This window comes from Suncus etruscus, chromosome 13 (genome assembly GCF_024139225.1).
Source record: "Suncus etruscus isolate mSunEtr1 chromosome 13, mSunEtr1.pri.cur, whole genome shotgun sequence".
Lineage (NCBI taxonomy): Eukaryota > Metazoa > Chordata > Mammalia > Eulipotyphla > Soricidae > Suncus > Suncus etruscus.
In genome coordinates, this window is record NC_064860.1 from 13,319,721 (window position 1) to 13,335,730 (window position 16,010).

The 16,010-nt window shown below is 39.7% G+C and overlaps 1 protein-coding gene across 1 annotated transcript in view; it reads left to right on the forward strand.

Moving 5' to 3' along the window:
- ABCB5 (ATP binding cassette subfamily B member 5) overlaps positions 1-4,407 on the forward strand; it is a 101,020-nt gene extending 96,613 nt beyond the window's left edge. Inside the window, exons 25-26 of the mRNA XM_049785979.1 lie at positions 1,832-1,978; positions 4,210-4,407. Coding sequence (XP_049641936.1) covers positions 1,832-1,978; positions 4,210-4,407 — 345 coding nt within the window. The remainder of the gene's footprint in view (positions 1-1,831; positions 1,979-4,209) is intronic.
- Positions 4,408-16,010: the final 11,603 nt, after the last annotated feature.

Sequence of the window (16,010 nt, forward strand, 5' to 3'; positions counted from 1 at the left end):
GCAATGTCCTTGCCTGCCATTTTTAACACATTGAGTTCTGTAATGACTGACAACTGAGACCAAGTCTCGGAAAAGTTCAACATCTTAGGTAACTGTGAGAAGGTTTAATATAGAAGGCATTGATCCAAATCTCAAACTCAAATAGACAGTTATAATTTCAAGGACTCACAATATGTGTGTTTATTTTTATCAGAATTCAAAATTAAATTAAAATAGAAGCCTGCTTTTAATTTAAAAATAGGAGTGGGGCTGGAGAGATAGCACAATGTAGGGCGTCTGCCTTGCACGCAGCTGATTTATACAGAAGGTGGTTCAAATCCCAGCATTTTAGATGGTCCCCAGGCTTGCCAGGGGCAATTTCTGAGCTCAGAGCCAGGAGTAATCCCTGAGAGCCGCCGGGTATGACCCAAACAACCCCCCAAAATAAAATAAAATAAAAATTTAAAAATGGAGGAACAAGAAAGATGGTGTAGTTACCTTGTCTTGCACAGCAGACTTGGATTTGACCCCTGACACTACATGTGACTTCCCAGCCCCACCAGGAGTGAGCAGATTGCTGAGCCAGGGGAAACCCCTGAACATCGCTGATTATGACCCCAAAACAAATAAGTCAAAAAAGCAATTTCTTCAAGCTTCTCCAGGGTTCTGAAACAAAATGAGAAGCATATTTCTGTGAAGATTCTATAGTATTACCTGTAAGACCTGTGTGTACAGACTAGAGATATAGTACGAGTGAGTAGAACACTTGCCTTGCATGCAACTACTGATGTTCCAAATCTGGTGCATCATATGGTGCCCCAAGCCCACTGGAAGTGGGATCCCTGAGCACAGAGCCAGTAGTAAGCCCCGAGCACCACTAGGCATGCCCCCAAAACCAAAACTAAATAAAGGTGCTCCTGGCAGGCACAGGGGACCATATGGGACACCAGGATTTGAACCAATCACCTTTGGTCCTGGATAGGCTGCTTGCAAGGCAAACGCTGCTGTGCTATCTCTCCGGGGCCATGAACTTACTTTTTAAGTAGAGTTAATCTATCTAGACGATCATATCTGGAGACCAATGGCATTTATTTGTCAGCAACTGAGGGGAACATGTGAAGTTTTAAAGGAAATGAGAACAGTAGGTCAACTTAAAAAGGAAGCAAGAGTTTGCTACCCCCAACTGGACCAATGAGTTATGATTTGGTAGACTGGTAGCTCATGACATAATGTGAAATTTCCTCTACTATTCCATGAATGAAAACACTGAAGGGGTCATTGGTAAAGAAGAGAGTTGTAGAAATATTGTCAAGCAGTAAATGTTACCATCAGGGTCTAGAAGTAGAAAAAGACTATCCCCAGATCACAGCCTAAATTATTTTGAAGAGATCTGTACCAAATGAGAACATTCCAGCCTCTGAAGAGTTACCCAGAGAAGTTTATGGAGAGCCACAGAGGGGCCAGATGATTTCCTTGTGGTTAGAGACTTTAAATTATTTTGACCTAAAAATAAAAGGTAATACAATTTAATAATACAAAAGATTTGTTTACTGGGAACTTATTCGCTTCAATTATTTTTTTATGCTTTAATTGGAGCTTTTCCTTGGTGTAGACACAAAATGGCAAAGATCTGTGCTTTGTGGTCTGTTTAGATATGTCAAGAAAATGGTAGCACTTACTGCTGGCTTAACCTTTATTTGTATCAAAGTCCAAGAATAGTCTACAGTCCTTGTTGGGGTACAAATTTTCGATAATAGCAAAATTTTAAATATTTAGATGGCTCTCACCCACAGTTGCCATGCTAATTTAAATGACCTATCTTTGCTTTCATAATTGCATGTTTCTATAATAGAAATACAACACCCAAGTTGGACTGCAAGGAACCCAGCTTTCTGGTGGCCAGAAACAAAGAATAGCTATTGCAAGAGCTCTTCTCCGAAAACCAAAAATTTTATTGTTGGATGAGGCCACATCAGCCCTTGATAGTGAGAGCGAAAAGGTAAAACGCTGTTTTGTTGCTGTTATTTTTTAATCTCAGAATAAATTATCAGATATGAGTGGGATATCTTGGAAATTGAAGTCAGTTTGGGGAAAGAAAAGACTGAAGAGAACCTTTTAATCCAAGAATCTAAGTATGGTTCAGGGCCTTTTAAAGAAAGGTTAGCCTATGGCAGTGCTTCTCAATTATTTTCTGTCATGCCCTCCTAGGAAGAAGAAAACATTTTTCATGCCCCCTGCATGACTGTAAATAGTATCTTTATTAAAAAAATATTTAACCTGCAAAACAAAAATATAAAAATAATTGGAACTGATTTTTGAATCAGAGGTGATGTCTGGATGAATGGCTACAATGAGCACGTTTTGCAATGCATAGCATTTCGAAGCGAGGTTTGAAGCAGGACACAGCAACTCTCAGCTCCAGAGACATACAGAGATATAAACACTGGGCTTAGCTTATTATGACAGCATTTGACGAGGTCAAATGCACCCCCCCTTTACGGAGCCTCACACACACACTCATTGGTGGGCGCGCCCCACTATTTGAGAAGCACTGACCTATGGCAAGGTCGGAAGAGCTGGGACAGGCATCTCATGTTCTAAAAGCATTTCACCTCGGGTGAGTCTCATAATCAGAGGACCTAATAACTTGATACCTTTTCTTACTGAAAACAAAAACTCCAGGTAAAGAAATATTTTACTATTCCAATATAACCAAATAACTTAGGCAGTCTATGTGTGAGTGACTGACACAGAAATATCAGCGCTTTACTCCACATTCTCCAGACTGAATTACCTTAAATTGGAGGAGATAAGGAAGTAGACTGACTCACACTGACTGACTAATAGACTAACATGCAAGTCCCTTCTGATTTTTTATTTTGTTTTGTCCCTGTCCCCTAATAGTTTCTTCACAGAGTAGGTACATTTTGTTAAAGGAAGATTGACTAAATGAATGGCAGCCATTCTTGTCCATAGGGTATTCATTATATGCTATTTTCTCAATCTTTATAATAACTTGATGAACTGGATTGTTTGTTTTGGATATTTTGTTTGTTTTTTTGACCTTCACTCAGCTGTGCTCAGGGCTCTTACTTCTGGCTATGCTCTCAGGAATCACTTCTGGTGGATTCGGGAATATATGGGGGTTCCATGCATCAAGGCTCAGTTGACCGCATGCAAGGCTAATTCCCTACCTATATACCAATACTATATATATATAGTATATAAATATACTACCTATAATATAGCTCTAGTCCCTGCATTGACTTATTTGATTAAAATGCTGATATAACATTAGTTAGTTAGAAAAGTTAAGTAACTTCCTTAAATTTTAATAAAAGGTATCTGAAATATGAGTGTCACTAGTTTATCCACAAGATTATGATTTATAAATGATTATCACCTTAATTATAAATGATTGTCACGTTTTGCTATCTAGCTTTGCCAGGGTTGGCCACATTCAAGGCAAGCGAACTGCCTGCTCTCCTTTTGTTCTGCCTCAGGCTTCACATTATATAACCCAAAAGACAGTGTTGTGAAGAAAAGAGAGTGGTGGTGAAAAACTCTGGATTCACTAGTTATTAGCAGCATGACCTTGATCAGGTGACCTAAATTTTTGAAATGCAATGTAGTCATCAGAAAAAGAAAATACTGGTTCCAAAGAGATAGAATGGAGGTAAGGCATTTGCCTTGCATGCAGAAGGACGGTGGTTCTAATTCCAACATCCCATATAGTCCCCTGAGACTACCAGGAGCGATTTCTGAGCATAGAGCCAGGAATCACCCCTGAGCGCTGTCGGGTGTGACCCCAAAACCAAAAAAAAAAAAAAAGAAAGAAAGAAAATATTTCTACTTACAGGGTTATCATAGAAATTTAAATGTCATGTCCATCATTGAATAGCACCTTACATATTCAAGAAGTATTGACTTTCAAAGTCCACTTTCATTTTTAGTATCATCAGTGTAATCTGTCAGTTCAGACACTGTTTAAGCCATGACACTTTTACAACTCAATTCTACACACATATATCCATATATGAGAAGAAATAAGAACTGAAGTTAGTGAATTGCAGGTTTTAGGGGCAGAACTATTATTTTCTATTTCAGAAAGTAGAGCAATTTCTGGAGTATAAATAAACAAAAAGGCTATATTATCTTCATTGATTTGACTTGTGTGAGTTTGTTGGCATCTAACCCAAGCTGTCAATCTCACAACCTTCTTTCTTGCAGGTGGTTCAGCAAGCCCTTGATAAAGCCAGTAAGGGGAGGACATGCTTAATGGTTACCCACCGACTCTCCACCGTACAGAATGCAGATTTGATAGTGGTTCTGCATGATGGAAGAATAAAGGAGCAGGGAACTCATCAAGAACTCCTAAGAAATCGGGACATGTATTTTAAATTAGTGAGTACACAGACAGTGCAGTGATTTTTTTTCAGTTAATACATATATTGATCAGTGTAGTGCAAAAAAAGGTAGTTATCATTTAGCATGCTTTGATTTTTTTCTTGTACTACTCAATATTATGAATTATACTATTCTAGTAAAGACTACACATTTACACACCATCTTCCCTTCAGATTTTCAAAATTAACAAACATTTTCTAAACTTTTATAAATGTAAGAAAACCTAATATCCACCATTCTATAAAAGTACTGAAGCATATTTGCTTAAAAGTTGTTTATTCTTCCTTTTCTCTTGGAGAAGAGGTGGGAATATAAAGCAGTTTCTGCTAAGGAACTTTATTTTCTCATCAATTTCTGCAAAATAAAAAAGTGGGGGGGGGGAACCTATGTTCCCAGAGCTGAAAATACCCAGTTAATTGGGTTGCAAAATTTATAGCAAGGCATGCTTAAATGTAGTTTGGCCTTGAATCTAAATAGAAAATGATTGAAATATGGAATTTCACTGACATTCATCACTTAAGAGAGTACTTGAGATCATTTCTTTTTCTAAACCATAAGAATGTCTGGAGACAGAGATGGTACAGAATTTAGTGTACTTGCCTTGCACATACTTAATCTGGCTTCATTCCACAGCACCTCATATGTCTCCTAAGCACAACCAGGAGTGGTCCCTGAGCACAGAGCCAGGAGTAACCCCTGAGCATTGTGACCAAAAAAAAAAAAAAAAGGAATTTTTCTTATAATCTCTCTTCTAATGTTACTGTCATTGAACATGCTTTATTTTAATTTCATTAAATTGAAACTCTTATTGAGGGTTTTTCTAGCTGATTTTCACCACTAAATGAAATGCCTCCTGTGGTTCATGTTTAATATTACATTATTCACACTTTTGGATTGACAGAATAAATCACAGACTTACTTGGGTATGTATACTTTCATACATTTTTTTGGTACAATTATCTACTTAAAATACAAACTACTGGGGCAGGAGTGATGGCGCAGCAGTAGGATGTTTGCCTTGCACGCGGCTAATCCAGTGCAGAAATCCAGTGCACAAACTCCCCCCCCCATATATTCTCTCAAGCCAGGAGTTATTTCTGAGCGCATACCCAGTAGTAACCCCTAAGTGTCTTTGGATGTTCCCCCAAAATCCAAAAAAAAAATACAAACTACTTCTATTATGGGTGAAATTTTTTCAATTAGTTTTCTGTTATTCAATCACAGAACTTGTTTAAATTTTACATGTGCATTTGGGGGATGGGGGTGGGTCAACACCTGGCAGCACTCAGGGGTTACTCCTGGCTCTATGCTCAGAAGTTACTCCTGGTAGGCTCAGGGGACCATATGGGAAGCTGGGATTTGAACCACTGTCCTTCTGCATGCAAGGCAAACACCTTTTCTCCATGCTATCTCTCCAGCCCCTTACATGTGCATTTTAATGTGACATTTTAAATTCCTGTGTAAACAGCAATATTGGTAAACTAAGTCATATTTTCAATTAACTAAAATACGTGATTTCACCTAGTGGACTTTATCTGTTAGCTGCAATTTCGTCTACTGACAGCAACACCATTAGATTCTCTGAAATGTGGTCTGCAACTAGTCTGAAATCTTGTGATAAAAAATTAAAACCTGGGGCTGGAGAGATAGCATAGATGTAGGCATTTGCCTTGCATTCAGAAGAAAAGTGGTTCAAATCCCAGCATCCCATATGGTCCCCTGAGCTTGCCAGGAGCAATTTCTGAGCGTAGAGCCAGGTGTAACCCCTGAGCGCTGTCAGGTGTTACCTAAAAAGCAAACAAAAAAAATTAAAACCCTATGCATATTATACAATTTGCAAAATAAAAATAGAATGGGCACAAGGTTGGGAACTAGATGGGTTACTCTCAAGACTTACTGGTATTAACAAGGAAAGTTTTGCAATGCATAAATAGGAACTTCCTGCTTGTTTATAATTTCAGAGGAGGGTAGATGAGAAGGACAGCTTGATGGAGAAATGGGCAAAGGAACCACTGAGGATTCTAACTCTGTAAACCCTCTTTAACAAAGGCCCATAATACCTGCCTGCAATGCCTACTTTCCTCTGGAAGCTATACTCAGGAATTCCATGACCAGACCTACAGAAACCAGTAAAACACTTTCCTTTCTAATGAATAGCCTTGCCTCATTTGTGTCTTTACTTCAAAAGATTTTAAAGGATACTCCACAAGCATCAATCTCTTAAATAAAGTCTCTATGCAAAGCCTTGTGGGGCCATAAGCCAATGAAGTCATAAAGGAAGTAGAGAGCTAATTTTAAGGAACTATCATAGTTTAACAGTTTTGAACCAACTTCATTATTCTAACTATGTTTTTTAAGATATTTTAATTAAGACATTCGCTTTAATTAAATCAATTTTTCTAGGATTATTCCCATCAACTATGGAATTTTTTACTTTGATGAACGAAGGAATTTATGAATGCTTTTTAAAATGGCTAAGTTATCTATAAAGGATAATATTTATGTTTATCTTAACCATTTTATAAGTCTGATTTTTTAATAAATATACATTTTCTTATAGTAGGAATAGAAAAAGAAACTTAGATTATGAATTGAGAGTTTAAAGGTTTTTAAACATTTCACAAGTTAAGAAAGAAATGTAAAAGTACTTTAACAAATTTAAATATAGTTCTTAAATTTTAATTATTGGCTTACACTCTTATAAATTAGTTAATAAGTAATAATATGTCTAGGTCACAATTTAGAGACTGTAAACCAGAAAACCAGATCACTCAAGACACCAAAGCAGTACAACTTTAATAATGTGTTTCTGTCATATATATATATATATCTTTAATAAAGAATAACTGATTCCATCTGAAAACTATAATATTTAAAACTATAATAATCTGAAAAAAAACTATAATATTAAATATGTACTAATAAAAATGAAATCAGACACAATTTGCTAAGAATTGTCATGGTAGGTCACAAAGTCACTGGTTCAATACGCCTGTGTCCTCATCTCTGTGTCAGTATTATCAGTGGATCCTTCTATTACAGGCTAGTTCTAAGTTCCTCATAGTCACATGACATTTTCAACTAAAATTAACTTTTTGGGTTTTTTGTTTGTTTGTTTGTTTTTGGGCCACACCCAGTGACATTCAAGGGTTACTCCTGGCTATGAGCTCAGAAATCGCTCCTGGCTAGGGGGACCATATGGGATGCCTGGGGGTTGAACTGCAGTCCATCCAAGTTAGCGCATGCAATGCAAAAGCCCTACCATTTGCACCACCACTCCGGCCCTTAAAATGATCTTTTTTGGGTTAAATTTTGGGGCCAGGCCCAGCAGTGTTCTGGAGCTACTTCCATCTTGTTGCTTGAGGGTTTTTCCCAGAGTCCCGGATCAAACCAAAATCTCCTGCATGCAAAGCATGTCTTCTAGTCCTATGAGCTCTCTTCTTGGACCCTATAATCAACTTTAATCTAGCTAATTTGGGTCTTTTATCACAGACCATCAGTTGGTTTAATTGATTTGATGTCGAAATAATTTGGTTCTTAGACATACATCCTGTGGACCTAATTCTCTGCAAGATATTTTCTATATTACAACATGCTCAACTCTGAAAGTCTTCCCACGAAAACACTGATTTGTCAGTCATGATTCACAGCCTAAAACTTAACAGGCGAACATTATCAGACTTGCCCAAGAACCCTTGCCTTCTACTTCTCCTTGAGCATTGGGGCATGAGTTGTGACTCCCAAGCAGTGCTTTGGAGACCCAGGGATCCCTGCAGCTCTTTCAGCCTGAGCAGTGGTGGCAGGGATGACCCAGCTTTCCCTAATGTCGGGGCTCTGCAGGGCTCTACCCAACAGTGCTTGGGGACCATGTGATGCCAGAATCAATTGAACGTAAAGCATGCATCTGTACTCTGTACTCTCTGTCATCTCCTTTGTAATTACATAGCTGTAGTTCAAAGAGAAAAGAATGGGGCCAACCAATATACAGCAAGGCTCTTGCCTTGGCGCTGGGTTTTGATTGCCCTGCATCCTATATGGTTCTCTCTGTGCACTGCCAGGAATAAATAACTTCTGAGTGTCAACCCAGGTTCAATCCACAGCCACCTATATGGTCTCATGAGCATTACAAGGAATGAATACTGAATGTAGAGCCAGGAGTAACCCCTGCACACTGCTAGGTGTGGCCCAGAAATGAGAGAGAGAGAGAGTCAAAAATAGGATAGAGATAGATTTCAGTAGTACAACACATGCCTCACATGTTCAGTCATGATCTCAATCCCATCCTGCCTTTGCATGAGAGTGCATGACGGTGGGCTAGAGATACCCATAAAGAACTGTCATAGAGATGAGTGTGGTAAACATTCTGAACATTAGAATAACATTCTCTACATTCTTAGTGACAGTGTTAGTCCCTAGACCCTGAAAACCCCAGACCAGGAGCTCTAACTCGCCTTAAAAAACAAGGTGAAAGTTTCCCAGACCTTGAAGCTCTAAAGAATTATATAAGCATCAAGTCTATAGCAGCTTGAACGTTTATTTCCCCCGAAGCCTCATCCCTCTATTCTCCCTAGGTAACTTGACCTTACCTGCAAGACCCCGCCCATTTTTGGGAGGGGTCTTGGAAAAGGTAGATAAGGCCTTTGACCCAGGGGATTAGGTGGGCCCTTTTGGTCTTTGGCCAGCATGGCGGTCAAAGGGAAGATGGCTGACAGGAGTTAAGATGCAGGGCTAGCTAAGAATGACTGATTGCTTAAAAGGTTATGATATAGGCCACACATGTGGTGGACAGGGCATGAATAAAGCTGATACTTCCTGATGCATGTCTCTGGATGAGTCTGATTCCGCCGTTCACCTAAACCTGGGACCCGCCAGCTGAATGGGGATTGCGGAGCCACGTTGCCTGGGATGGCAGAGAAAAATCCATCCATCCACCTCTATCCAGCAACCATTATTAATTATTTAATGCAACACCCCCTTCCCCCTTTCTTCTCAGATTCTGCTTCCCCATGCATTCCCAGACCAGCCAAGCCCTCCTTGTTATGAAAGCTGTAGTACTTTTTTAGCCCAAATGGTATCATACCAGGTAAGGAGGCGGGCAGGAGTTAGGTGAGATGTGAGACACCTGTATAAGGGATAAACTCAGGGTATGAAAATGAAAGTTGAAACAATTATGTATACTGTGGAAGTTAAACTGTTTGTATTAGCCAATGAAATACTTAGCCTGCTAAGGTTAGCAGGCTAGGGTTAGCCTGTTAACTCTATATAATCTGCCTGCCAGTTTCATATAGGGCCTTTCTCTCATGACAGAGTGCCCAGCTATAGCTGAATAAACTCCCTTTTGCATTTTACATTACCAGAGTTGGTCTTTGACTCTCAGCACTGATCGGGTTATCTACTCGGACCCTAACACCAGTACTCCTCTTCCGATGATGATGATGATGATGATGATACTTCACACTTATTATAGGAGGGATTTGCTTAATGAGTCTGAAAACAACCAGATCCTAACCTCCCTGGATCCTTATCTTGAGAAGGATAAAATATGGCCCAGATGAAACACTATGCCACAGCCATTTTACAAATTCCCCAGACAAATTGCATCCCAGCTTGCTGCAGTACATGCTTAAACAAAAATCCATTTAGGCCCCAGCAACGAGCAGCTTTCCAACTTATACCATGTAGAGAGGTGAAAAAACACAGAAGTTGAGAAAAGCTGCAGTGTGGCAGTGGGTTGCCGCCAGTGCCTTTTCCACAGTACGTGCAGAAAGATGTGGTAGATAGCTTTAGAGGATTTATTTTCCTCTCTTAAGTAAAAAATTATAAAAATACATAATGATGTATTTAAAGACCCTATTAAGGAATACAGAAATCGAGGCTAGAGAGATAATAGAAAGCGTTAAGGTGCTTGTTTTACTTGTGACCATCCCCAGTATGACCCCAGCTCCAGAGAGTCTACTAAATAACTGGTAGGTGCTACCCTGAAAGTAACACTAGGTGGCCAAAATAATAAAAAGCACCACATCCTGGGACCCACTCTTTGAACCAAAAGTCCTGATGGAAAACTGCTGTGAGGAAGCCCTGGTCTACTGGACATTACTTGCAAAGTTAATGAAAGTCTCTACATAGTGCTTCAAGTAATATAATTTGCATTATTTTAGTTAAACTACACTTATAAAACCTATGTTACTTTCTTCTCCCTTATCAATTGACACAGATTTAATGGATTTAAACAACACAGATTTAGGGGTTGGAAAGATAATATGATGGATGAGGTGCTTCTTTTTTATATTGCAAACGTTTTGTTCAAACACCATCAACCAATAAAATTTACCAAGCCCTGTCATGGTGCTTGTTATGGATGATCCCTGAACACTGATCCTCTGAGCACTGTCAGATGTGGTGCAAAAAAAAGTTATCATCTTGTAGTTTTAGAAGTCAAATTTTGTCTGCTCTAGAAACTAACCTGTTTCTTATTCTTTCCAACGTCTGTTGCATTTCCCATGTTCCTGATCTGCATTTCTCTCCTCTCTGTTTCCATCCTCATATCTCAATCTTTATCCTGGCTTTCCACTCTTATTTTTCTAAGGATTCTTGTTATTAAATTGGTACCTCTATAGAAAATCATCTTTCCATTTTGAGACTTAATCGCATCTATAAAGCCATTTTGATATGTAAGTTAGTCTATACACAGTTTTCTGCTAGGAGGATATGAACTTCTTGAATTGTTTGGTTAGTTGGTTTGGAGACACATCTGGCAATGATTTATAGTTGACTCTGTGCTCAGGGCTCATTTCTGATAGTGCTCAGGGAACATATGTGGTGCTGGGAGTTGAACTGAGTTGGCCACATGCAAGGCAAGCACATAACTATCAGTACTTTTTTTTTCCATCCCCAGAATGTGGACTTCTTTTAACTATCATTCTCATTCTATTACTACCCATATTCAAATGCTCATGAAATGGAGAAAAGGACATTTTTCTCACAGATTTGCATCACGTAAAATGTCAAAGAGGGGCTGAGAAGTATAGCATATGCCCAGCATAGAAGAGGCCCCTAGAACAATTCCAGCAACACAAGGCCCCTAGTACATACCATCAGGTATGACTTCCATGGCCTCCAACATTTCCAAGCAAAAGAAGTATTTCTTCATCAAAAGCTCAAAGAGGACAGACAAATCTATCATCATTACATACACTGAGAGTAAAACTCACATAGCTTGCCTCTATGCCCTCTGGGTATTTTGTTTTTTTTTTTCTTCCATTGCAGCTGCTAGCCATCTCATTGCTAGGCCAGGTCTGTAAATGTATTTGCTTTCCTTTGTTCTGCTACTCAACTCCATTATTGCTGTTCATTTTTTCTATTCTGAGAGCAGACATATTAAAGAAAAATTGGGGGGAGCTTTGGGGTGAAGGTTATTTTTATTTGCTACCTGTTTGTCACCAGGCTAGTGATTTATTATGACTTCAGGTGGAATTTGGGGGATTGTGTGGCTCCAGGGATGGAAACTTGCTCTCTGCTTGCAGAGCATGCACTCTCATCCTTTGAACTTTCTCCACAGCCCCAAATAGACTTCTATACTAAGTTCTAATTATTTTTCTTATTTCTGGTCTCTACCTAGCAGGGGTCTTACTCTTAGGTCTGTGCTCAGAAAGCATATTGGGTGCTGGGGATCAAAGAAGGGCTGTCAGTGGACATGGAGATGCCATTACTCCTGTACTATCTCTTCAGCCTTATTAAGTTCTACCTTTTTTTTTCTGTTCCTTCTTTTATTTGGGGGGGGGGGGTTATGGACAACCATACCCTGCAGTATCCAGGGCTACTGCTTCCACTGTATTCAAGGATATCACTCCTGGTGGGGACCATATGTGATACCAGGGTTTGAACCTATGTCAGCAACATGCAAGACACTTCCCTATTCATTGTAATATTACTCTGACCATAAATTCTACTTTTTTTTTTTTTTTGGTTTTTGGGCCACACTTGGTGACACTTGGTGGTTAATACTGGCTATGTCGGGGCCGGAGAGATAGCATGGAGGTAAGGCGTTTGCCTTTCATGCAGGAGGTCATCGGTTTGAATCCCGGCGCCCCATATGGTCCCCCGTGCCTGCCAGGAGCAATTTCTGAGCCTGGAGCCAGGAATAACCTCTGAGCACTGCCGGGTGTGACCCAAAAACCACACACACACAAAAAAAAAAATACTGGCTATGTGTTCAGAAATCGCTCCTGGCTTGTTCTTTGAGATTTCAGAAAAGAAAGTTCAATAATTATATGTAAAAAATTATATGTAAATGAACATAGCTGTTTCCTTTATTAAACCAAAAAAAAAAAAAAAAAGAAATTATTCCAGGCTGGATCAATAGCACAGTGGTAGGGCTTTTGACTTGTATGTGGCTGACCCAGGACAGACCTGGGTTCGATCCCTGGCATCCCATAAGGTCCCCTGAGCCAGAAGAGATTTCTGAGCTCATAGCCAGGAGTAACTTCTGAGTGCCACCGGGTGTGTCCCCCACACACAAAGAAATGATTCCACAAATGACTCTGTATTTTTGGAAGATATAAATGATGGAATGCCCCTTGAGCTGTACAGACACCAAGATCTCTAAATACAGAGGTCCGATTTTACCATTCATGACAAAACAGAAGTCTTCCATACACCACAAAAGAACCGAGGGGAGAGTAAATGATCATGCAAGGAGTCTATAGTTAATCTCATGACAGTATACTTCAGGGGTGGAGAAACCCTGTATCTCCTAGGCCAAAGAAATTCCCTCTATAATATCCCCAATAGTTACTGTGCCTATGCAGGGGGAGAAAAAGCACAAAATAATCATTTTTCCACATATATATTTATTGATTGATTGATTTTTATTGACGTCTTTATTTTGGTGTAGATATTAAAGTTGATGTCTCCAATTTTATTTTATTTTATCTTTCTCTTTATGCACTCCGGCATGGTTTGATTTCAGAACCGAGACTATTGTGTGGTGCTTGTCTTTATAGCTGTAGTGCTCACGGAATATTTAATTTGCTATTTCTTTCTGTATTGATGTGGTGTTTCAATTACCTTTTTCATGTCCTCACTCAAAGTGAGGTTGAAAGCCTTAGAAGGACTCCGCCCATTTTCAGCATATTTGACTTTTGACTTTTTTATTTTTTTCCTCTGATTTTGTACCCCAATCTATTGCTTTTCTTTCCTTCAAATAAAACCACATACCTCGACTTATCTAGCACTGCCTCTTAAATAGAGGGGGAAATAAGGGAGGGTTCCAGAACCAAACAGATATGAGATCACTAGTAGTAAGCCAGACAAAGAGGGGTCCACCTACTCTAGCAGCCCGGGGGGTGATGGTGGGGTATATGGATTGTAGAAAGGGAACTGGAATGGGGGGAGGACAAATTTGGTGATGGGTATTTCCCTGATTCAATGTTAATATGTACCTAAAATACTACTGTGAAAGATATGTAAGCCAATATGATCAAAATAAAAATTAAAAAAAATGATGGAATGCCATTCTTTATAAGTGAAGACATTTTTGCTATTGAATGAAGGTGTTTTGTTGGATTATCTACTTTACTTAATTTTATTTTAATTAATAAATTTTATTTTAATCAATATTTATATCACATTAATATAATACACGGCTAAGAAATCCATTACCTAGTTAAAAGTCAAGAAGACAATCTAAAAAAAAAGGATAGTTTAGGGGCTGGAATAATAGCACAGCAGGTAGGAAGTTTGTCTTGCATGCAGCCAACCCAGGTTCCATCCAAGCATCCCATAGAGTCCCTTGAGCCTGCCAGAAGTGAATTCTGAGACATAACCAGGAGTAATCCCTGAGCACAGCTATCTGTGGCCCCCAAAAAAAAACAACAACAAAAAAAGAAGACAGTCTAGGGAAAGGATCTGAGCTCTTAAATTACCTTTATGTTCTGGAAGATTGTGAAGTTGAAAGGAGAAAAGGATAAAAAAAAAGGGAGGGAGGGAAGGAGGGGGAGAGAGGGAGGGTGGGGGGAGAGAAAAGGAAGGAAGGAAGGAGGGAGGGAGGAAGAGAGGGAGGGAGGGAGGGAGGAAGGGAGGGAGGGAGGGAGGGAGGAAGGAAGGAAGGAAGGAAGGAAGGAAGGAAGGAAGGAAGGAAGGAAGGAAGGAAGGAAGGAAGGAAGGAAGGAAGGAAGGAAGGAAGGAAGGAAGGAAGGAAGGAAGAGAGGGAGGGAGGGATGGAGGAAGGAAGAGAGGAAGGGAGGGAGGGAGGAAGGAAGGAAGGGAGGGAGGAAGGAAGGAAGGAAGGAAGGAAGGAAGGAAGGAAGGAAGGAAGGAAGGAAGGAAGGAAGGAAGGAAGGAAGGAAGGAAGGAAGAGAGGGAGGGAGGGAGGAAGAGAGGAAGGGAGGAAGGAGAGAGGGAGGGAGGAAGGGAGGGAGGAAGGAAGGAAGGAAGGAAGGAAGGAAGGAAGGAAGGAAGGAAGGAAGGAAGGAAGGAAGGAAGGAAGGAAGGAAGGAAACCGAAAAGGGCTAAAAAGAAAAAGAAATGTTTCCTTGGAAATACTGAAGCATGTCTCCCTCAAAATAAAATAAGACATAAGGAATGAGGGGCCAGAGTGATCGCACAGCGATAGGGCCTTTGCCTTGCACGCAGCTGATGCAGGACGGACCTGGGTTCAATCCCCGGAATCATATAGTCCCCCAAGCCGGGTTTGATTTCTGAGTGCATAGCCAGGAGTAACCCCTGAGCATCACAGGGTGTGGCCCAACCCACCCCCCAAATAAAGGAAAGAAATAAGGAATGAGCACACTCTGGCAACAATTTATGACTAAAAGCAAAATAGTGCCTGATTAAGTTCTCCAACAACTTAAAAAAAGAGTACAAACAATTTTAACCCTTAGTCCCCTAACCTCAGCACAGGTAAAATCAAATTTTTGCTATATTAATTTTATAAATTCCTTTAGTCCCCAGTTTCCTCAAACTAACGAAAAAAGAAGAGTTAATGACCAACGTACAAAGCCAAAGGAAAAAGGCTTTGCTTTTACTAAACCACTTGTACAAAATACCAGAACAAAAAGAAGTGGAAATTAGAACAAATTAGGGCAATATGATGAGAATTCCCAAGCATGGAGAGAGGAGAAGCCTCAAAGTAAGAAAGACAAGGTAAATTCTTTCCATTGTAAAAAAAAAATAAATAAAAAGGTGAAAGAAATATATAAGGGCTTGTGATGTGATGTTGCCAATACAGTTTTAAATTGAGGGTGCCACATACAGGCCCCCCAAAATAACCAGGAGTCACTCCTAAACACAAAGCCAGGATTAGATCCTGAACACTGCTGGATTTGGCCCACAAATCAAATATAAAAGGGTCGAAGCAATAGTACAGCTGGCCACACTTTACCTGAACGTGAACAAGGCAGGTTTGATCCTTGCTGTCTCATATGGAATGTCCCAAGCCTGCCAGGAATGATTTCCAAGAACAGTGAGGAGTAATTCTTAAGCGCTACTAGACATGACCCCCCCCCCAAAAAACCAAAGTCCAAAATATAATAAAAACAACAACAATAATCATAATAATGCCCTCTAGTTAGTAGTAGCAATAAAGTCAATATAATGTAAATTGTATAGTGTATACAATTATATAA